Source organism: Hemicordylus capensis, chromosome 5, assembly GCF_027244095.1.
Source record: "Hemicordylus capensis ecotype Gifberg chromosome 5, rHemCap1.1.pri, whole genome shotgun sequence".
NCBI classification, from domain to species: Eukaryota; Metazoa; Chordata; class Lepidosauria; order Squamata; family Cordylidae; genus Hemicordylus; species Hemicordylus capensis.
This window is the reverse complement of record NC_069661.1, coordinates 214,905,602-214,929,465: the sequence shown is the minus strand read 5'-3', so window position 1 is coordinate 214,929,465 and position 23,864 is coordinate 214,905,602. Positions and strand designations below refer to the sequence as shown.

The 23,864-nt window shown below is 41.3% G+C and overlaps 1 protein-coding gene across 2 annotated transcripts in view; it reads right to left on the bottom strand.

The window, feature by feature from the left end:
• Nucleotides 1-23,864, bottom strand: part of MRTFA (myocardin related transcription factor A) — a 115,810-nt gene that overhangs the window by 26,424 nt on the left and 65,522 nt on the right. For both annotated transcript variants that reach the window (XM_053252289.1, XM_053252288.1), the window contains exon 2: nucleotides 16,574-16,639. In XM_053252289.1, coding sequence (XP_053108264.1) covers nucleotides 16,574-16,580 — 7 coding nt within the window. In that variant the 5' untranslated portion in view covers nucleotides 16,581-16,639. The remainder of the gene's footprint in view (nucleotides 1-16,573; nucleotides 16,640-23,864) is intronic.

The window sequence follows — 23,864 nt, the reverse complement described above, 5'->3', positions numbered from 1 at the left end:
AAGCCTTTGACAGGTACCAGATTCCAACAATTTCTCAGTGGCTAGGGCAAAAAGGACTGCTGTGCACCAACAAATTCTTCCTCAGCACCACATGGTAGAGTGCTGCTAAAACTCTATGTTTTGTACATAAAAATTATCTTTCCTGGGAGGCTGACCAGAGAAAGAAAGGGCTGTCATGAAAGCATTTCACACTATCAATATGTATTGCTTATGAAGGCCCATATCCATGAATTGAAAAATGGAAGAGGGCTATGCATTATTCGGTAATGTAACTGGCATTGCAAAGGAGCAAGGTGAGGCTATGTGAGTTGTCAGCAGTGCTCCCCAAGGTCAAAGAGCTGGCAGGACAACTGGAGGGGAAGACAAATATCAAATTTCTGACTGCCCTTCCCCCGGAACAGCCTGCTGACCTGCCAACGTTAATTCTTCTATTCCCCACCACCACTGGAATAGCTGCCCCACAGTCAACAAAGGCGCCCCCTGTCTAGACAAACAATCTCTAGACAAACCCAAACACATTACTGGTGGTTAATAATTTAACTGAAGTAATAACCACCAGATGCGAACTGCAGTAACTAGAACAATTTGCACAGATTTTAAATCATTATCCCAAGATTATTATTTCGATAAAAGATGCCCTGGCCTACAATGGAATAAAGACGCAAAAAGAGGGGGCGGGAAAAGAAAAGGATGGACTGGTACTGTCCTAGACTGGGGAGGTGTTCATCACTGCATAAACTGATAGAGCGCCATGGTGAAACTGCTGGACTACAACCTCCTTTCTCTGCAGGAACACCACACTAAGAAATGGAATCAACTCCATGTTAGCACAATTTGTTATTACCAATCAGCAGCAAGGGCTTTCGACAGATCTTTTCATGTTTTACAGGGAGCATCTATACATACATACAAAGCCGTTCACTCATTACTCTGGTTTCTTTTGTGTTTGTGCTGAAGGCTGAATACGCTTGTGCTTGTTTAGCAGGATGACTCTAGATTGACAACAATGCATAACAGCCATCCAGTAAGAGCCTCTCTTGGAACATGCCAAAGCAGGACATGTTTTTCATTCAAACACCCCATAACAAATACATTTAGGTGAAGCAACATAATCAGCCTGATTGTCATTCAGTACTGCTGTCAGTAGATCTTGGGCCAAATTAAGCAAGTAAGCTGCAGAGTCCAGTACATAGTGGACCAGTCTGGATGATAGTTCTCTGACTGGTTCACACACACATGGTAAGGAGGTGGGCATGCCACGAGTGCACACATGCTTTCCCCCTCCCACTGTGCTAGGGCACCTTTCCCTAAACATACGTGTATGTGAGGGAGATTCATCCTATCTGCTTCTCTACGTGCACTACAAATACTAGTTTTAAAATTGCACATGGAAAGGAGAAAGGCATGCATGCTTACAGTGCACACACAAGCTTATTGCATGTGCTTGAGTCAGTCAGAGAAGTCTCATTTGCACTGGCCCACTGTTCAGTTAACCGGTTGTCCCTGCTTAAGTACAAATGTGATTTTCACAAGATCAGCTGATAAATCTGCAATTAGGTTAGGAGAAAACTGTGGTTTCCCTGAGGAACTCACACTATATTGTCTGTATGAAGACTGAATTTTATATATTGTTCAATATTTTAGTATTAAAGAAAGTCTTCCAAAGTAGCTCCTTTTGCCTGACCCAATCTGATGAGGTGGCAGCAGCTACCACCAGCACTCCTGCTACTGTTTCTCCTCCACCAGTTAAATAAAGATGGGGAAAGAAATGGGGGTGTGGTAGATTGCTGCACAGTGTGCTTTGCATGCTGCAGTGATGGTGAAGAGATCAGAGATATGCAGTGGGGGAGATGAAGGAGAAATGTTGCATGTCACAGGAATAAGGAGAGGCAAATGGGGGAGGAGTTACACTGGTGAAGCACAGGTGACATCTCACCACACCACCTCAAGCACCAGAAAAGGGGCTTGGGCTGGGCCTGTATTACCTAATTCAAATCTATTCCTTGATTAGAAAGGCTTCTACTAGCAAATGCTGAATTATGAACCAACAACTATCTACAGAGTGACTAAGAAGTGAGTGAGATAAGTTCGACTAGCTTTTGTATCCTAGAATTATTCTTCACATCAACCAAGTTCTGAAGGCTATACCATGTTAGTTGTACCTCTTTGTGTATTTTCTTAACCTAATTGTGTATTTTCTTAATTATTTCTATTCTTAAATATGGAAGTTATTCAGTATAGTTCATGTGTGATGAAAAACAGATCTCAAGAATGCCTGATACTTCCACTCCACCTTAAGTACACTGAATGGGGGACATTCCTCCCTTCTGTTACTGAATGAGGACAATCCTTGTTTTTTGTAATTGAAGGGACAGAGCCATCAAGTTATAGTCTTAAACCCTTTTTCACAATTGGCGACCAGCTCAAACCAGACATAACCTTTAGACATGTAAGTTCAGACCCATTAAGGAGGAAGAACCTCCAGTTTGGAGTGAAAACCCCAGCCTTGGATTAGGGTAAGACAGAGATGTGAGGACTCTTTCCATTGGATCCCAGAGCTGTCTATCTCTGGAAGAGTGGAAAAGCCTACTCCCTCTTTAATCACTATAAAACAGGGGCCAAGATCCCCACCATTTTGTCACCAGTACAGTCATGAGTTCAGGGGCGGAGCCACCACTGTGCAAACGGGTTCAAGGAACCTGGGCCACTGCCCCTAAGGGGCCACACCTCATGCACCAGCCACACCCCCTGCATCTGACGCCAGATGCGGGGGCCATGGTTTAGCTCGCAAACAGGACCACGTGGCCCCATTTATTTTATATATATATATATGCCATCACCACACTTGCAGCACAGCCTAAGCGGTTGTCCCTGGCTTTTAAAAGTGGCCCCCTGCATCTGTCCGTAAGCAGGCACCACGTTACCTACTGCTACTAGTGTCCAGAAAGGGAGAAGCTGTAGAGATTAATTCTACTACTACTACTACAGATATTTTAATACTGTCTTTCAACAAAAGTTCTCAAAGTGATTTACATGGAAAAATAAATGCACAAATAAGATGGTCCCCTGTCCCCAAAGGGCTCAGAATCTAAAAAGAAACATAAAGTTGACACCAGCAACAGCCACTGGAGGAATGCTGTGCTGGGGATGGACAGGGCCAGTTACTCTCCCCCTGAGCAATAAAGAGGATCCCCACTTAGCAGGGTTAACTCCCTTCTCAGTCAAGGACCTGCCTACTGCTAGACTAAGGTAGAACTCAGAGCTAGTTAGTTAGTTAATATCTGTATATTTTCTTTTCAATTCCTGTGTGGCTATCTTTGCTCCCAATTCCTTATTATGTGTGCAACCCTTATTTCTTAATAAATTTCATATACTTAGAAGTGGCTTCAGTCTGGTTTAAAAGGTTCTAGAGAATGACTTGCAAAGCTCTTCCCCATGTGCCTCGTAACATCATGTGCTACTGTTGCTTTGTTTTATGATAATATAATGCAGCTGCCAGGGTTCTCTCTTGAACTGCTTGCTTGGAGCATATCACACCTATTTTGAAAGAGCTGCACTGGCTGCCAATTTGTTTCCAGATGCAATTCCAAGTGTTGGTTATTACTTTTAAAACCATTAACGGTTTGGGTCATGGATATATAAAGGACCGCCTGCTCGCAAGGATTTCTGCCCACCCAACAACATTGTCAGAAGGGCCTTTGCTCCATGTGCTGACGAAAGAGGCTAAGTTGTCATGCATGTGGGACAGGATCTTCTCTGTTGTTGCCTCCAGGCTCTGGAATGCAGTCCCAGGAAATGTCCACTCTTTGACATCTGTGGCAGCTTTTAAAAAAACAACTAAAGACCTTTTTATTTGTTCAGGCTTTTACCCCTTAGTGGTTGCCGGGACTCAGCTTTCTTGCTTCCATTTTTCTTTTTTATGGGAGAGGGTTGTTTGTTTTTTGATATTTTATGGTTTTTATTGCTTAGCCATTTTAAGGTTTTAAATTTTATTTTTATTTGTATGGAGTTGTATTGTATTTTAACTTCTGTAAACCACCTTGGGATGTCTTATGAAAGGCGGTATGAAAATTGAACAAATAATAAATATTGTTGCCCAGAGCTGGGTTGTGTGGACTCCAGCTATACAGTGCCTGCAGGTCCCAAGCCAGACAGTTATAGGTTGTTGAAGCAGACCTTGGTCAATGGCTTTAGATCAGCCTTCAACTGGTGGCAGCCTACCTTGCAGGAGCAGAACGCTCCTAAATTTGGGATCAGAGCAATCTTTCTACAGAGGACAGATCCCAGGAAAGCCTAAAGAGTAACCCCCATCTCGTCATAGCATGGCCAAGATATTCTAACAGGTTTGTTACTGTTTTTTGTGTTGTACAGTATAAAGCTAGTGCCTGTAAGGAGCCTGTGAAAGCAAGACCTCTTCAGCCTTTAGGAAACCCTCACCATGTATCCCTTTCCTCATCCAGAATGGCTTGGATTTGGTGGTGGAAGCAATAATCTGCAACTTGTGTACTCTCTCTGCAGAAGAGCCAGTAATACTTGCATGATGACTGTTAGGGGAGCTTCAATGCTATTTATTTAGAAGCATGTGTACCCCAACATTATGGACTGTTGCCTTAGTGCTCCAAACAGTAAAAGAGAATGGTAACTAACCTTCCTGTTACTTTTTAAATTAATGCCTCAAGGGGCATTTTTAAAATATTCTCTCATGGGCTTTTCTTTGGAAAAACACTCTAGTTCGTAGTTCTTCCCCAATGTTGGCATTAAGACAAAGAAAAGGACTTCATACTTGACCTCTGAAAATGGCAAAAGGGAACAAGTCTCTCTCTACTTCCCCCACAACAGTCTTGGAAGGAACTGATATTTGACAAGGATCACTGCTACAGTATGTATTATCAGACTCCATCCAAACGAACTAATTTTTCTTGGCCACATAAGGAGTACATAACAAATGGCTTGGAACAGTCAAACAACTCTACCATGTCAGTTAGGAGGCAACTTGTTCCAGCATGAAGTCTTCAAAAGTCGTCTAGCTATAAGTAGCCAAAATTATGAACTTCAGTAACCCATGCTCAGAAACTCCAGAGAAGTGGATTTTCAGTTTTCAGTTTTAAAAGAGCTTCTAAGCCTCAAGACACAGAGAAGAACATGAAAATATACTGAAAGTTGCTACTAAGAAAAATAAAATGACAAGTACAGTGATCAGCCACCCCATCGCCTATATAGTTAAGAGGGAGTGGACCCTTGTCTTGACTGATACGCTGGTGAACTCCAGGGCAGCCAATCAGTACACCAGGTGGGTGGGACCTGGAGAGCAGTTTGGGGGAATTCTGGGAATGGGGACAAGGGTCTTTGTTAGAGTGGAGAAGAACATGTGGTCATGAAGGATGGCTGCATGAGGATGACTGCAACTTTTGGAAGATAGAACTGCAAGGGCTTGATTCTCAACCAGAGTTTGGTGAGGTCAAGGAAAAAGGAAGCATGAAGCCTGGGCTTTGGCTTCAGGATATTTAGTCTAGGGAAATGTTTGTTTAGTCAGACTTTGCATCAGAATTTCTGTTTCTTTGGTGTGTGATTTGTATAGCCCCAATACTGTTCTAGTATGGATTACCTGCAATGTAAATAAAATAAGAAACACTAGCCTACACCCATTCTACCTAGGGCATTGCAAAAGATTCTATAAACATTTAAATGTGCATTAAGGCAACCTATTTTGTAATCCTACTAAGCATGCTTAACTGTACCTAAGAAAGCTAGAAGCCTCAGATGAAAGCAGTCTGTAGTAACTGAATAAAACTCAAGGAAAGAGGGGATGAAGAGGGTTTACTCTGGTACAAGCACATCCTCAGGCATTCAGCAACTACCAGTTTTTCTCATCCTGTGTAGGCATATATGTGGAAGGGTTTTGTGGGGTTTTTTGTATTTGCCCAATACCTAGTGACAGAGGGACCTTGGATTAAAGCGCTCAATCCACTGCTTCAGTTCTCTGCAAGTTTTAGGGTGCTTGGTGGCAGCCTTTTGAACCTACTGATAATTACAGAATAGTTTTAGGAGAAGCCTAGCCAGAAAGCTCAGCCAGGATGATTCTGCATTTCCTTCCCCCACGCGAGCTTGCTCTGAGACAAAGGCTATAATCCACTAGAACAACAGATAGGTCCTTCACAGATGTTGGTCCATTTGCTCAGGAGTTACTATCCTTTATTCCATCCCACCATCACCCTCAGTTCTATGACATGGAAGCCCAACTCTCATTTCCCAGTATCAGAGGTGGGGAGAGAAGTGTACACAAAACTACCGGATAATTAACCAGAATGCTGTTCCAGACGTAAAACAGAAATTGACCCAACTAACTTTTTAGGAAGGAATTTTTTGATTGAAACATATTTTATTGATTGAAACCATGCAGCAATCCACTGAAGTCACCTAATGGTATTAGTACCAAAGGTGAGAATAACCCATCCAAAATAGGGTTTCTTAAAAATTGACAAAGGATCTAACCAAGAAATCTTCCTTTCATAGAACAGCAGAGAGGCTTCAAAGAAAAAGGCAGGCTTTTGGCATCTCAATGCTTTGTACAAGCATCTATGCAATTTAATTATATTCATAAATAAATGACCTGGGAACAGTTGGCTGACATAACTGATTGACGTAGAATATAATAAAAGACAGACCTCTTACGTGGAATTCAGAAGGATTACATAGATTTGTAAAGGTGCAATGCATTAGTAGCTATCCTCCATATTAGTCAAGGAATGTATCTGCATTGTGGAGAGGTATTCCAAAATCTGATTATTGGATGATGGGAGTGAATAATAGTACATTGTGCAGACATAGAGGAGACTTCCAGTCGATGCCGAGGCGAGGACAGCGTTCTGAGTTGTTTTTAATTTTGTTTTGTTTTATTTTAAGTTTGGCAAATCTCTTTTAAGTTTGGCAAATCTCTTTTAAGTTTGGCAAATCTCCACTGAGGAAGGCTTGCAGTTTGCAGCTTACTTGCTGGCTGTATAGCCTCTGTTTTATTTATTATTTAGTACATTACGCACTCAATATCCTCCAACACACCTGATAGTTGCAAATGTATTTTAATGTCTCTTTTTTGTTGGGTGGTCCCATTTCAGTACCAAACCAGTCAGCGCAGAACCGTCCACTTCACTATCAGAAGGAATGATGCTCTATGGTTGCACAACATTGTGAACAAAGGCACCAGTTAGTGTTTTAAACCAGGTTTCTGGTGGAGAGAGCACATGTGCTCAAACTCAACTATATTCTTACTGCAGAGTACTTGGGTAGTATCTGAACTACTGACTCTTTGAAAACTGTTTACTTGTCTAATAAAGACAACTTGAGCTGCAATTTTTTTCTTGCATTCAAAAGCTCCATTTTGCTTTGATCAACATCCATCATTCTTGAAAGCATGTTTAGCTTTAGTTTCACACCCAAGGCTAAGCTCAGTCTTAAGAATCAAAGTGCACTGGACTGGACTCCAAAGAACCAATGCTCTCTAAGATATTAACTGACACAACATTTTACTTTATTCAGTTTGACAGATGTTTTTTGCAGCAGAATACAGTGAATGCAGCATGGGAAATATTCCGCTGCACTCATATTGCTTTAGATACAGATTTGCATTAGAGTGAAGCCCAATCAAGGGATTATGCACAGGCAGACGAATTTTCAGATACCAAGTACTCACATTAACAGGAACTGAAAATTATATCAGCAGTCACCACATTAATATTTATGTATTTATTTATTTATTATTTAACATATTTTTATACCGCCCAAAATGCAAGTTCTCTGGGCAATTGACTAGTTGTCAATGTTAGCAAAGCGGACAGACCTCTGTCTCCACTGTTTAAAAAATTAATAACCTTAGCTATAATCCAGAAAGCCCTTTTAGATGTGCACATGCATCTCAAGGCTTTTATTTGTGATATAGCATAAGGACTTGATGTTGAAAGCAGTAACTACCCCAAATATGCTTTAGATTGGCAACCTCTGAGAGGGAGAATGGACAAATGTTATTTTAATCATGTTTTAAAAGATCTCTGCTTCCTCCCTCAGTATCCTTGTTCTTACTGTATTATCAGACAGCACAAATATTAAAACATCTCTATTTGGTATGCGTGACTGAGGTAGAGTGATTAAGCCAGGAAGTACTAAATGATTCCGCAGGGGAAAAAAATGCTAAAATCAAACTTGTTTCTCTGCAAAAAGTCCTGTGGGAACACTCTGCATACTAAAACGGGCATAAATCATGGTTCAGGGTATGTTTGCAGTTCACATTTAAAGTAGATCTATGGTCTGTCTCCCTCCCTCCCCCCCCCCCACTCTCTCTCATCTGGCCCAAATGCTGAGCAAAGGGACAGAAGAAGGGCAGAAAAATTCCTTTAGCAAATGATAATCATGAAACAGCCTAAACCAAGAATTACTGTATTCACCATCACTACTTCTTTGTTTGTGCTTGAAACAGAATCTAGCTGGAAGTGCTACAGTTTAATACCATAAGTATTTTATTGATTAGTGGGAAGACACAGATTAGTGCATACCTATAACATGTTGACAGCACACTTTCAGTAAGATTCCAGGAGACTGAAGTCATAGTTTATGCATTTTGTAAGGATTTAAATGGGAGGAGATTGCTACCTCCTGGCCACTGCACTGATTTTTATGGGCTCCACAAAGCCACTGGACACCATTTTCAGCTATGTGTTACGCATTGCTAGCTTAGATATTTCATATTACCCAACAGGAAATCTGTGTGTCAGAACCGCTTAAGAAAGGCATTTACAATTGTTCTAGCACAATTTAGTCCAGAAAGCCAGGTCCAAATAGACTACAAACTAATCCCTTTCTCCAGTATGATCCTCTGAGTTCAACTACCAGAACCATTAAGCATGCTTGATGCGTGCATGCGTAGGACAAGCTATTTTATGTACCAAAAAACTCATGCTGGTAAACTTCAGGTAAACCCTAACCTAAAGCCAGATATGTTTGGGATGAACACAGAAGATATTAAAGAGAGAGAGAATGATGGGTTGTTTGTTTGCTAAATAGCTGCTAAATAGCTTTTGAAATATTAAAAAATTAACGAGCTTGACTTGAATTTTTCAGCTGATATTATGGTAAAGTTATCTGAAAGATGGGTGTCAGATGTTTGGACAGGGGGTGCAATTTCAGTGCTTGCCCTAGGCACTATTTTCCCTAGATATGCCTCTGCACTTGCAGGTTCAATTACCAAGACACTGAGGAAAATTATATGAATAAAATTAGAGATGCTAAATCAAAGAGCAGGTCCTCTTTACAGCCATTCCTAATTCCTGTGGACAAACAAGATGCTACTTTTCATCAATGCTATTCCCACGCTGAGCACAAAGGGGCACTATAGAACAGCACAAGCAATCAAAAAGGTGGGTTATCTCTGCAGTCCTAACAGCTCCATTCTGCTTATCCCACCCACAAGCAAAGTGACTGACATCTATGTAAAGCACTAGCCACAAAACCACCACACTTGCTCAGGCTATATTTTCACAATTGATTTCTGTGGACTTCCTTCCTGCCTCATCGTTTGGAAATACTGACTGTATTCAACGACCTGCAGCACACACAGTGGAAGAGCACACCAGAGAGGCTTCAGACTTAGCCATTTTCAACTTGATCACAGGGCAGATGCCTCCTGTGGTTTTAACCTCAGAATTTATTAAACATGTCCTACAACATGGATATTCCTGTCTTTGAAGATAAACTGTATTTTGAAGAATGCCAGGCAGCAAGCAGTTTCATCTTTAGCCTTGCATATGACTACATCTGATACAGTGGTTGTTGCGGATTCACTTCTGAAGTCCTTGTCCAGCCATGCAATCTACTCCCCTTCTTGCTTCTGGTAAATTGGGGTATTATTTTTATTATGAGTATTTATATACTGCTTTTCAACAAAAAAATTCTTAGTTTACACAGAAAAGCAATGAGATGGCTTCCTGTCCCAAAAGGGCTCACAATCTCAAAGGAAACAAAAGTTAAACACTAGCAACCACCACTGGAGTGATGCTGTGCTGGGGTTGGATAGGAACAGTTGCTCTTTCCCTGGTTTCGAGAATCACCACTTTAAAAACATGTCCCTTTGCTCAGGTAGTAGGGTTATAGGGATTCTGTGAAATCTTTGTAGGCTCTGGATGAAACTTTCCCCAAATAATTAGAGGGGCCAATTCTGAAGCTCAGATGTGCCATGGGGAAAATAAGAGTTCATGAAGCAGCAGCTGGAGTAAAAAACCAAAAACTTACCAAGGAATTATTCCCATGGTACAAAGTTGCATTATCGGCTGTATTCAACATATAAAAGTCGAAAGTAGGTAGTAATATGATGTGAGTTTCTATTTTGTGACCTATACGTTACAGTTTCTCCTTTTAACCTTCTCAAAATGATGAAAATTCACATGAAACTTTCCAAGTATGCAGGCAGACATCCACAAATCTGCTGATAGGGGCAAATGCTCCCAGTGAGAAGGATGTAGAGCATCACATATCTCCTTCCCCCAAGGTTTCATTGGTGTTGTAGTTTAGAGAACATTAGAAACAGCACAAGTGTTTCTTATCCAAACCATAGCACAAAAGGAGAAGATTGACTTCTTCCCCAAACCCTCTGGCTCCAAGAAGGGAAGCATTCAACGGGGGGGGGGGGGGGGAGAGAGAAATGAGAATCACTTGCATCAAGGGTTTGAGAAGGTAAAAAACAGCATGACAAACTTCCACCATTTCTAACTTTTCCCCAATTGCAATACAAATGAGAGAAATCCTTGCCTTTTCTCCAAGCTCTGCAAATAAGAAACAACTCAAGGGAGAGTTGTGGCCTTTTTTCACTTGCACAAAGGCTGAGAAGGAATAGCTTGAATCTCCATGCTGGTTTTTTACCTTCATAATTTGCAGCACAAATTAGAGAAATATCTGCCTCTCCCAAAAGCCTCTGTGAATGCCAGAAAATTTAGGGGAGCAGAGTGAATTGGCCACAGGCTGAGAGAGACTAGCTAGTACTATTTGTAGACCACTGTATGTAAATACAGAATAATGTAACATGCTCTGACCTGGTCACAAAGAAACACATTTACCTTCTTTTAGAAGTGGTGCTTCTCAAATAAAAATTCTGCTGCAAGTTTTTCACACAGGGCTTTTAAAGCCCTTTTACTCACATCTCCTCCAGAATGTTGCGAGTTATCGGGGAGCAGTTCACACACAATTTGGGTTTTTCATTGCACAATAGAATGTGGCCCAATTTATAAAATTTTTACATAGTTAAAAAATCCACTGTGTGTGTCAGTTTCGGGAGAGAACTTTGAGTTCACAGTAAAGCCTCCCTGAAAACTTGTGGTAAAGCCTGCTGTGTGTAAAGGTCTCTGGTAAAAGAGACAATGTGTTATGAAATGCTGCATTATCTGTGCCCATGCTGTTTATATTGAGTATATGCAGATTTACAAGCTCCAAGTCTGATCAAGTCAATCATATTTTACAAGTTTATTCAATGAAAAAAGAATATTTCACTATTGGCATACCAAGAAAGCAAATGAGGACACACAAACCAGTTTTAAATCCTTTGGTTTAAAATATAACCAAAACAATATATTGCTGTAGTGCACAAACTGCATTCTTCTAAAAGGAGATGGACTATTTCGAGTATTTAATCAAGCTTAAGTGTACTTGAGAAACAGAAATGTAAAATCATTTTCTTTACTCCCAACTCAAAAGCATTCTATTTTGGAACAAACTGTTCTGATTGCAAATCTCTTCTAGGAAGAATGTCCCAAAATATAAAGGATACCACCCATTTAAGAGGGGGGCTATAAACTCCGACTGCAATACTTTTCTCCCAAGCCCTATTCACATGTTATATTCAATCCGTGTACAATGTATCCATGTGCAGTTATTGCAGAATGCACATACAGCAGTACATTTCCTGTCTATAATACCTTCTATTTTTCAGAGGTGCTGTACCCAAGTTCACTTTTATCATGCACATACAGCCATTCACACAAAACATATACATATACTGTACATGAACAGGGCTCTAGACATTTGGTAATCTGAGTAGGTAAACAAAGGAACTATATATCTGGAAAATCCAGTTACATATCTCAAATTCCATACATGTTGAATTGTTTAACTCTAATACAAATGTCCCAACAACCTGAATGAAGAGCATTTGGAAAAAATACCTGCAAAGCAGGAACAAAGCAGGAGCTCCGCGTCTTTCAGTGCTGCTTACATTCACAGTACTGCAAAGGTACAGTACTTCTTGAATTTCTTGAAGGACTGCCATATATCACTAAAGATGGCAAACTGATCATTATGGCCAATCCCTAATGTTAATAAAACATCAGACCTCATAATGAAGATTTAAATCCTTGCCTTGATAATTCAATAGTCTTGGCTGCTAGATTACTTGATATAAATAATTTGAATAAGAAATTCTGATTACGATCAAGCATGATATCTCTCAAAAAGTAAGATGGAATGTCAATGACATACAGTAGTCCCTCGACCTACGAACTACTCGACAACCAACGTTTTCGACTTACGAACGACAAAAAAGACCGGAAGTAGTTAGCGGTTTAGATTTGGCTTCCTCGACTTACGAATTTTTAGATGCGGTTTCCTCGACTTACGAATGTTTCCAGACCTTCGTGGGTGCTCTTTTCGACCTACGAAAATTTCGACTTACGAACGTCCGTTCGGAACAGATTAACTACGTAAGTCGAGGGACCACTGTACCTCAATATTTTCACTTTATTTGATTGATTGATTGATTGATTGATTTGTATACCGCCCTTCCAAAATGGCTCAGGGCGGTTTAACATACAAAGAGGCAAAGGAGAAAGCTTAGGAATTCCTGTTAGCAGGGGAGTCACCATTTTGTGCTAGGAATAGCTAAGCTGACCTGAGTACCCTAGAAGAGCAGACATATATTCATTTATTGTTAAATATACATACTGCCTTTCATAATAATTCCCAAAGCAGCTCATAACAACATGCATTAAGACTATGCCAGTTTTTAACACTAAAAAGTTAGTTTTATCTTGGAAAAATATTTTAATTGCATATCTGATGCTACACGGCCAGGTCATCTATATATCATATATACTTATAATGAACTGGCGGTGGAGGTGGGGGGTGGCGGTTGAGTAGCTATCAGTTTGCAAGTGAAAGTAGTGGGTTTTTTCCAACATACTCAAAAAACATACTTGTTTTTTTCAACATACTAGTGGTTATTTTCCAACATACCCTAGGCATGTAGAAATAGGTTTGAATTTACAAGGAGATTAAACTGAAGTAGGGCAGGGAGAGACCAAAATTGATCTGTGAGCTTCCAAGATCTTACAGAACATTGAGTCCATAGAGATCACACAATAACTTGTCTCAATGTCTAGAGTGGGAAACTCCAGCCTTTGTTGCTAGCTTGTGTTTGGGAATGGAGGAAGGGAGGACACCTTGCCACCCAAATCACAGTAATATTAAAATCCTGGTTCTCTCCGGGGTTTTCTATGCCAGCATTCATTTCCACATCAGCCCTGATACTGAGTGACTCATTAACAAGGAGGACCCCATTTCTGACTACAGTGCACAGGGATTCACCACACCCTCAGTAGTCTCTCCCTCCACACGCATCCTCTGTCCATCATAATAGATTTACATTTAACTAGTAATTGCAACTATGGAGCACTGGGTAATTTAACACATGCTCTGAATCACAACACACTACAGAATGAAGTACAGGACAGAACTATAGATACATGGAGTGAACAGCCTAACAGCAGAGGCAGCCCTGTGCCTGTTAACAAAGTCTAGCCAACCTACACAAGGCAGCAGTGTTCCCTCTAACAGGGATTCCCAGATGTTGTTGACTACAACTCCTATAATTCCAAGCTGCAATGGTCTTTGGCTGGGGATTATGGGAATTGTAGTCAACAACATCTGGGAATCCCTGTTAGAGGGAACACTGCAAGGCAGAATGCAAGTAAGTAGAGCTGAAATGTTAGTTGTTTAATCCAATCAATACAGACTTTTATCCCCAATTAAAATATGGAACCTCAGGCATTGGCTACACATCACCAGGAAGGGCATCAAGAGCTGTGAGGATTCCTGCCAGAGATCTAAAACCAAATGCTAGTCTGCTGTCAGAAAAGAGAGACACACATTGGTGCCACTGCTCAAGATACTTGCTCTTCAGGCCGCTGTTACTGCTTGTCCAATAAAGAACAAACAGGGCTGGGGAAGAGAGGAGGATGGTGGGTCTGGGTTAGCCCCTCCTATTTTGAGGAAGGGAAATCCCCAACGTTATGGAGTGCCTTCCTCACAGCTGCTGCCTGGGGAATCCCCACCTCTCATATTTTAATGAGCACTCAATTGCTAAACATAAATCTATCTATGGCCTTATTTAAATGCAAACTAAAGGCACTCTATTAAGACATTATGAATTAAAAGCTACTTTACTTCCCCCTACCCCTTAATTTTTTTTTTAAGTGGATGTAAAAATCTGTTCATTTAACAGGTATTTCTTCTTATTTGTCCAATATAAACACACACACAGAGACATGAATGCAGTTTTCTTCCACATTCTTTGAAAATATACCAAGTCTCATTATAAATCTAGATTTATAAATTTATTCATATGCAAATCAACTGATGCTTAATGTATTTTTAACATCCAACAGCTAAACTAATATGGAATTAGGAGGACCTGGGAGCAATAAGTCTCTCTCAAATTATACTGTTTGAGAAAGGAAGAGTAATGTGGCCCCACCCATATAAGATTGCAGACATTCGCAACTCCGCGTATGAAACTTGCTATTTAATTTGCTGTCCCTTCTACCTTCAACAGGATTCTTAGATTCCCTCTGCACCTGAAGAGTAAAAAGTTCAGAACTGCTTGTCAAAATACCATGTCCATTTAAATACCATTTATGCAGAAAAGCAAGTTATCAAGTTTTATACACTATTGCTGAGTAAATAGCTCCAAGCAGTGCAACCTGAAAAAAGTGACACTTCAGGAATATCTATTTTATATATTTTTATATTACAACCCACCCACCCCTTTTAAGGGGATGCTAGTCACTTGGAAACATGTCGTTGTACCCATACATTCTGACAAGGCTGACCACACAGAGCAATGCAATTTGAAGTTACAGGAGCTGAACAGGCAGGTAGAGATCATCTATATAACAGTCCAACAAATCTTATCAACATGCTCTCTCAAATATCTATATCTATCTTCTTGAGGAGCAAGAATAGAAGCCAGTGTTGACACAAGGTAGCATCTGAATCTTCAGCACAGCAGTGGACTGATGCTCCCAGCGGCATCTGGTGGGCCACTGTGCAAAACAGGATGCTGGACTAGATGGGCCTTGGGCCTGATCCAGCAGGGCTGCTCTTATGTTCTTATGACTGCTCAGGCTTTCTGTGAACAAAGTGAGAGTTCCACTCAGGCAAAGATCCCTTGCATGAGCACAACTCTCCTCCTGCTCACATAACAAGCTTCCACCAACAATGCACTGTAGGTCTTTGTCATCCAGAATAATTTCCTAGTATCCCAAGGAAAAGCCACAAGACAAAGTCATCCTCTCCATTCTTTGCTTTCCAGTGTTCAAAAAGGCATGACCCTGCCGCCTGCCTAGTATACTCATCAACTGACAAAAATGTTTACAGGCCAGCTTCACACTGTTTGTTACAGTTATCACTGCAACAGCTATGTCTTACAAAATAAAATATTAATATTTCCATATGCATCATAACAAAGTAGTGGGAAAATCCTTCCAGTGCTACCCAAAATGAGAAACTTTGTGCCCTCCTAGTAGACAATAAAAAGATATGGATGAACTGAGCAAGCAACTGCTCTAAGGAAATCCTTAACAGGGCTTTTATTCTTCATTAAGATTTCAAAGGAAATGCAGGGAATGCAATTTCCTTTCCTATTTGCCCCATGCGATTGCTGCCAATGCTGTGATGTGTTTAAGCCAATTTTTCATATCAAAACAAGTCCTTTAAGCATTACTTAGCCCTGCATAGATTCACTTCATCACCAGTTTTACATATATCTGATCGACAGCTGCAGGATTTGTCACCATGTAGCAAAACATGTCTACAAGGTCCTGCTCTGGTTCATTTCTACAACACAAGGTGCAGGAAAACTGCTTTTTGTCAGTCAGGGTTTCAGCAAGCATGTGAATCTACACCCTAGGCTGAAGAATGACAGGGGTGTGCTCAAGACAGGAAGGCTGCTAGAAAAGTGATTACCACACATTTGGTATTTCAAGCATTTTTAACATGGCACTATCCTCCCACAAGACTTCTTAGTGTCAAGTAATACAGCTACTACTTGTTTGGTGCAGAAGCACCATTTTCAAAAAGCAAATGCTAATGTATTTGTCCTAGAAATGGAACAAGTCTTTATTTACACAGGGTTCCAACACTCTACATACATGGAGATTTAAGTTAGGTAGATCTTGCAAAGACAGAAGTTTCAAAGTTACCTCCTTCCTTTCGATAATTGTATGGTGCATTCAAGGAGGAAGAAGTTTAAACAAGTTATACTTACGAGGCATGATCCCTTGGCTAACCAGCTCCTCGCGTGTCCGTCGCTGCTGGAGCTTCAACTGCAACACTGCAAAGAAGCAGACAAAGAAATAAGCGGGAAACAGGTTGCTGTAAGATACCACCATGCACAGCACACTTTCCTGATCATTCCCATTTTCTTTTAGCTCCAGAACACCAGCGAGGAGGAGAGCAGCCCTGTCATCCCCACCCAACTCTGTATAATGCTTGCAATTGCAGAAGTGGCCTCTGGCACCAAGGTTTCTGTATTCAGCTGCAGACATCAGGGAGAGGAAGTTGCAAAGAGTTTTAGTTGGTTGATAAAAATCCACAGAGAATAAAAACAGCGTCTGTTGCTCAAGAAGTTCCTACAGCATCAAGCCCTTTTGTAAAACATGATAGTTTAACATCAATAGGATGTAATCAGAACCTCATATTTATGCAAGTAGTAATTCATGTACACTAACAGTTACAGTTAAGAGTAAGACATAACTTGGAATATATAAGAGAAGGAACCAAGAAATACTTATGCTAGGTTAGTTAACCTAAAGTAAAACATGATTTGTGTGCACACCCTGGACTTCCTCTCTATACAGAAATAGGCACAAACAAAAAAAACTACAGTGCGGAAACTTAGGATGGGCATTCACACTAATGTGAAATGTATACAAATCATGTTATAATTATGTACAGGAGAACCTTGTTAATTGTGAACTTGCTATCTGCATTTTCATATATCTGCGCTTGGGTAAGAGACAACCGACCTCAGTATATGCGGGGGAGGGAAAGGTTTTTAAAGGATTAAATCCATGTATCCGCGGGTTGGGGGTGGCCGGAAATGACCTCGGGAGGTCATTCACAGCCACCATTTTGACATTGGGAGCCATTTTATGGCTCCTTTTAAAAAAACAACGGGCAAAGAAGAGGCAATTTTCAGCTGACATTGGGCCAATTTTCAACTCTTGGAAGCATTGCTTGACTGCCAAGGACCCGTGAAGTACAGTATTTATTTATTTATTACATTTCTATACTGCCCAAAACTTGCATCTCTGGGAGGTTTACAATTAAAATTTAAAACATCAAATCACTTAATTAAAATCATTTAAAACATTTAAATTTTTTAAAACATTTAAAACCCAGTATCTAAAAAAAGAAAAAGTGGGGGAGATCCCCCTCTTTTTTTCTTAGAACCATAGATCGAATTAAAAGCCATGGTGAATAAATGAGTCTTCAGTACCTTTTTAAAAATTGCCAGAGATGAGGAAGCTCTTATCTCAACAGGGAGCACATTCCAAAGTCCAGGGGCAGAAATGAAGAAGGCCCATTCCAGAGAAGCCACCAGTAGGCACACCTCCCTTGCATTTCTAGGGCCTTTTAGCTCCCTTTTAAAAAACAGCAAAACCGGTTATATTTGGCCCATTTTCTATTGGGGGGGGCATTTATGGACTGCTGGGAACCCATGGAGCACACTAGTATACCCTCCCACACATTTCTAGGGTCTTTTAGACCCATTTTGAAGAGAAAAATGCCAAATAATGGCGATTTTTGCCAAATAATGCCATGGGTGGAACCTAACCCCCACGGTCCCATTGCACCAATAACCCAGTATTTGTGATTTCTGTATCCACAATAGCAGCAGAGAACAGAATCCCCACAAATACTGAGGCTCTCCTGTACATATAGAAGATGCTAATGATAGTTAGTTGCATCCTTCAGCTCAAGCGATATCATTAACGTGGTGCTCTTAAAGTTAAGTGTACCACTTTGTTTAACCATTGTATCTTAAGGTGACACTTTGTTTAACCATTGTATCTTAATATGATCATATAAGATTAGGGAGCACTTACTAAATGCTAATGCTAGTTTCCAGGAATCAAATAAAATGAAAAAATTGACTAATTTTTGATCCCTGCAAATGTAGCAACGTTTTAAAAACAAAGAGGTGTTGTAACGTTAACCATGTTAGAGGTAAGGGTGTGTAAAGTAGAACAGAAAGGCATGAAGAACTGAAATTATAGTGAAAATAAATCAGTGCTGGCCTGGTAAAATATATGACTGAAAAAGAGATGGGGCCTGCTCCTGCAGCAAGATCGACAGACCTGAATGGTAAGTAAAGGTAAAGTGTGCCATCAAGTTGATTTGGAGTCCAGGCGCCCACAGAGCCCTGTGGTTTTCTTTGGTAGAATATAGGAGAGAGTTACCATTGCCTCCTCCAACGGAGTATGAGATGATGCCTTTTCAGCATCTTCCTAGATCACTGTTGCCCAATATAACAGCAATGGGGATTCAAACCGGCAACCTTCTGCTTGTTAGTTAAGCATTTCCCCACTGCGTCACTTAAGGTGGCACCTGAATGGTACTTGTGCATAATCTCCATCGCTATGAAATAGGCACTTCTATACACAGCAACTTAATAGGAGAGTCAATCAAGAAAATAAGAATGGTGGGAAATGCTTATAAAATATGAATCCCAAAAGTAAAAATAAATATGTTATGTCCCTTTTGAAGTTGCTTCCCAGTTAAAGATGAGAATGCAGTATATTCTTTTTTCCCCTTAAAATTCACTTTTTCTAAAGTATCTTTTAGATTGCTTAGGCTACTGAATTCTATTCATTTAGTTTTCTCCTGCTTACGTGTGTGCACCCCAAATATAGGATAACCAATATCTAAAGAGTAAAAACCAGAAATGTAACAAAGATCTCTGAAGAAGATTCAAAAAGCAACTAAATAGTAGTTCAGTTTTCCATCATCTTTGTAAAAATGTTTTTTGTTAATGTGCTTCCCAACATTTTGCAACATTTTTAAAAGAATGTTGTAGATTTTGATTTCGCAAGAACTGCAAAACTCACTTCAGCACACAAATCTCAATGTATCTCACTAAGGAAATTCTACACCTCTGGTGGGCAGCTCAGTACAGTTCTTGTCCTGGACTGGATACATGCTCTGGTTCTAATACTTTTGCAAACCCTAGAGTTATTGGGTTGGAGGAAAGAATATACTGGCACTTCACACTATAGGGATGAATTAAATATTTTGTTCTGGAACACTCAAAATCCATGTGCAATACCACATTAGACAAAAATTCTCAGCTGAACAGACACGTTTAGAAATAAGTATCTAAGACAAAGATAATTAATATAATACATCTCTATATCTTCTTTGTAAAAAGCTTCAAAAAAGAAGAAGAGAGTCTTACTGCCAGAATGTAGCAATCAAGTAAAGCCACTGAAAGGGTGGGTCAAAATAGCTGAACAGCACAAACAGTTTTGAGTAGGAAGTGAGAACACCCATTACAACCAGATGAAAGTAAAGGAGAGAACTGCAGGTACACTGAAAGTAATTACACAAGAAGTATGCTATAATGCTAATACTAAAAGGACATTTGTCAAGTAGCTGGTACTTTCATGGTGAAGAGATTTGAAGGCAGTCTTCTACATTATTTTAAGGTATTAGTTTTTTTAAAAAAAATCTGCATGATTGAAGTTTATAAGTACTTGCCCCAACTAAAAATAAAAATGTTATGTGTATACAGAAGTCCTCTGACAGCCAACCCAATACTGATGACTACTTCTTAGGGGCAAATCTCCAATGAAGCAGTGAGGCAACTGTTTTAGGTGGCTACTGAGCCATGGGGCAAGTTGCTCTCTCTGTGTTAAATGTAAGAGAATCATCACTTTCAAAGGTGCCCCTTGGACTATACAGAATGCTTTTCTACCTGACAGTAACACCAGTCCCTTCCAGATTTAGCTACCACAGGATCCTTGCTAGAAATCACCACTACTAAGGCTGCAAACCTATGAACCAAGCACCACATGCTGCAGCGAGTGCCCCTCCCAGCTCTAGCAACTGGACTGAATTAGCCGATGACAATGGGGTGCATGCTTTAAATTCTAGTATTTGCTTGATTCATTAGTACAAATAATGAAGATGCTGAAAGCTGGCCCAGTCACTCTGAAGGAGCATTTGCAGAGAGATCAATGACCCTACCTTTGCTAATCACACCTAGCAGGGTTTTCCAAGATAAAAAGACAGACAGAAAAGGAACAGGTATGTCCTGCTTGCAGACCATACATAGAAGGCAAGTAATGAAGGACAGACAGAATAATGCAGGACAAGAACTGTACTCTCCATTTATTTGATAGAGCTTCTAGCTCAGAATGAATCTTTAGAAAAATAAGAACTACAGGTTGCTTACCTGTAACTTTGGTTCTTCTAGTGGTCATCTGTCCTTTTACACCAATGGGCTCTGCGCCTGCGCACAGACATCATCAAAACCTAACAAGCTGAATTATCTTGCTTTAGGCAGGAACCCCACCCCAGCTGATATGCGGCTGCGCCACTCCACATCCCCTCAGTCACGGAGTCCGCCTTCAGTAGATCCAGGAGGGAGGAATGGAGGGCGTGTAGAAGGACAGATGACCACTAGAAGAACCAAAGTTACAGGTAAGCAACCTGCAGTTCTTCGACGTGGTCTCTGCCTTTTACAGCAATGGGCGCATAACAAGCTAGCACCCAAGGTGGAGGGGAAAACCCAACAGAGACATGGATGCACTCAAACAAGAAGTATTTATTTCAGAGAAATAAAACATGTCAACTGAAAATAGACTGCAGGACTGTCCTGCCAAACTTAGCATCATTACGTGCCTTGGCATCAACAGCATAATGAGGAATTAAGGAACGGAGCAAAGCCCAAGTAGCTGCTTGACAGATAGTGTCTAATGGGACTGCATGATCAAAAGCAACAGAGGCCACCATGGGCCTAGCTGAGTGTGCCTTAATAGTCCCAGGCAACTGTTTGTTTCCCAAACTGTAGCAAAGTTCAATAGCCGAAACAATCCACCTAGATAGGGACTGTGAAGAAACTTGCAAACCCTTGTGAGGCCCATCATACAGAACAAACAGAGGAGCTTTCCTCCAACCTGCTGACCTCTTAACATAGAAGGCTAAAGCCCTCTGAATATCCAAATGATGCAACCTGCGTTCCATATCAGATGATGGGACCTGAAAAAATACAGGGAACGGTGAAAAGTAGAATAGATTTTTGGAAGAAGTTGAACATCCAGTCAGAGCACGACCTTATTTCTATGAAATTGAAAGTATGGCAAATCAACCCTCAGAACTCAGAGTTCACTCACCCTCCTTGCAGAGGTGATCGCCACTAAAAAGGCAACCTTCCATGTGAGAAGGAGAGGATCAACCGAAGCCAACAGCTCAAAGGGTGGGCGTAACAAGCCAGCCAACACCATGGACAAATCCCAATTAGGTGCCAAGACAGGGTCATCTGGCAAAACATGTGATAGCCCTTTAAGAAATCTCTTCACCAATGGATCCTTGAACCAGGAAACCCCAGTGACAGGTGAATGCGCTACAATAGATGCCAAATGTACACAAATACAGGAGAGTTTCAAACCAGACTCCTTCAAATGCAAAAGGTAAGTACAAACATTTTGAACAGGCAAATCAAGTACATCAAAACCATTTTGAGTAGCAAAGGCAAGAAAATAAGTCCACTTATGTCCGTACAACTTTCTTGTCGAAGGTTTCCGAGCTGCAATCAGAACATCTGAATTTCATCGGGAAAACGGCAAGATCTTCCAGGAGGTCAGATGACGAGAACAGATCTCTAGATGGAGCACCTGACCCCTCCCTTGCGACAGAAGGTATGGTAATGAAGGCAGGCGAATGTAAGTCACCACCAACTGCAGCAGAGCTGGAAACCAAGACCTCCTGGGCCACCAAGGGGGTATCAGGATGGCCTGGAAACGGTTCACCTTCAGCTTCTGAAGGACTCTTGGTATGAGCGGGACTGGCAGAAAGAGGTAAACATAACTGTCCCTCCAGGAAAAGACAAACGCACCCCCCAGAGAGTACTCCCTCTCCCTCCTCTTGAGCAATAGAGGGTGCACTGGGCATTGTCCTGCGATGCAAAAGCAGCCGGAACCAGAACACTGCACTTTGCAAACAACTCTTGAAGCACCTCCCGATCCAACATCCACTCGTGGGAGATCGTCCTCAATCTGCTCAAAGTGTCTGCTTGAACATTCAGGTCCCCTTGAATGTAGACTGCATGTGGCGTCACTACATGTGCAATGCACCACAGCCAAAGGTCAATGGAAAGAAACAGGAGGCTTCTCAAAGCCGTGCCCCCTTGTCGATTTATATAGGCCTTTGCCATTGTATTATTGGTCTGAACCGTTACCAGACAGCCCACAATTACAGGTAGAAGCCCTTTGAGGACGTAGAAGATGACAATCAGTTCCAAATAATTGATATGTCGACCTGCCTCTCTCACAGCCCAATGGCTGCTCACGTGATCATGGGCCATATGTGCGCCCCAACCAAGCTCCAACGCATCGGTGGTAATGACCCACCTTGGAGGTGGTAAAAGAAGAACTGAAGTCCAGATAATGGACCTCGACCCACCAGGCAACGTTCTTGCATGCCGCTTGAGGAGGTATGCACTTTAGATGCTCTGAATCCCAAAGGGGGTCGAAAATGTCGAGAAACCATCTCTGAACGATATACATCCTGAGACACGCATGTGGGAGCACATATGTGGTTTCAGCCATATGGCCTAGCTGGCACTACACAGAGTACAGGGTCTGTGGCCCTCCAGCCACAAAAGCCAATGCCAGTCTCATAATTGTCCTTATACGGGCCTCTGGAAGAAAGACCTTCTCCAAGTGGGTGTCAAAATCAGTCCTATAAACTGTATCCTGCGAACTGGCTGTAACTGGGACTTCTTGAAGTTGATTTTCAAGCCAAGGTTCTCCAAAGTGTCAACAGCTGTGTCGAGAGACTCCAAAACAGCCCTTTTTGATCCTGCCATGATGAACCAATCATCCAGAAATGGCAGTATTTGTACCCCTCTTTCCTGCAGGAAAGCCACCACCGGGGCAAGGCACTTTGTAAAGACACTTGGGGCCATTGTCAGGCCAAACGGCAGGGCCTTGAACTGATAGGTGTTCCCCCCTTTCTTGAACTGCAGAAAACGGCGATGCTGTGGATGGATGGAGATGTGATTATACACATCTCGTAGGTCTAAGGAGACCACCCACATGTCCCATTCCAACAGGGCCAAAATGGTTGGCACTTACAACATACGGAACATCTTGTAGATGATGTGCCTGTTCAGGCCCCTGAGATCTAATATAGGGCATTGGCTGCCATCCGGCTTTGGAATGATGAAGTACTGGGAGCAGAACCCAGGACTCGCCACATTGGTGACCTTCTCGATTGCATCTTTCAAGAGAGGGGCAGAGACCTCCTCCTCTAGTGCAGGCATCAACGGTGTA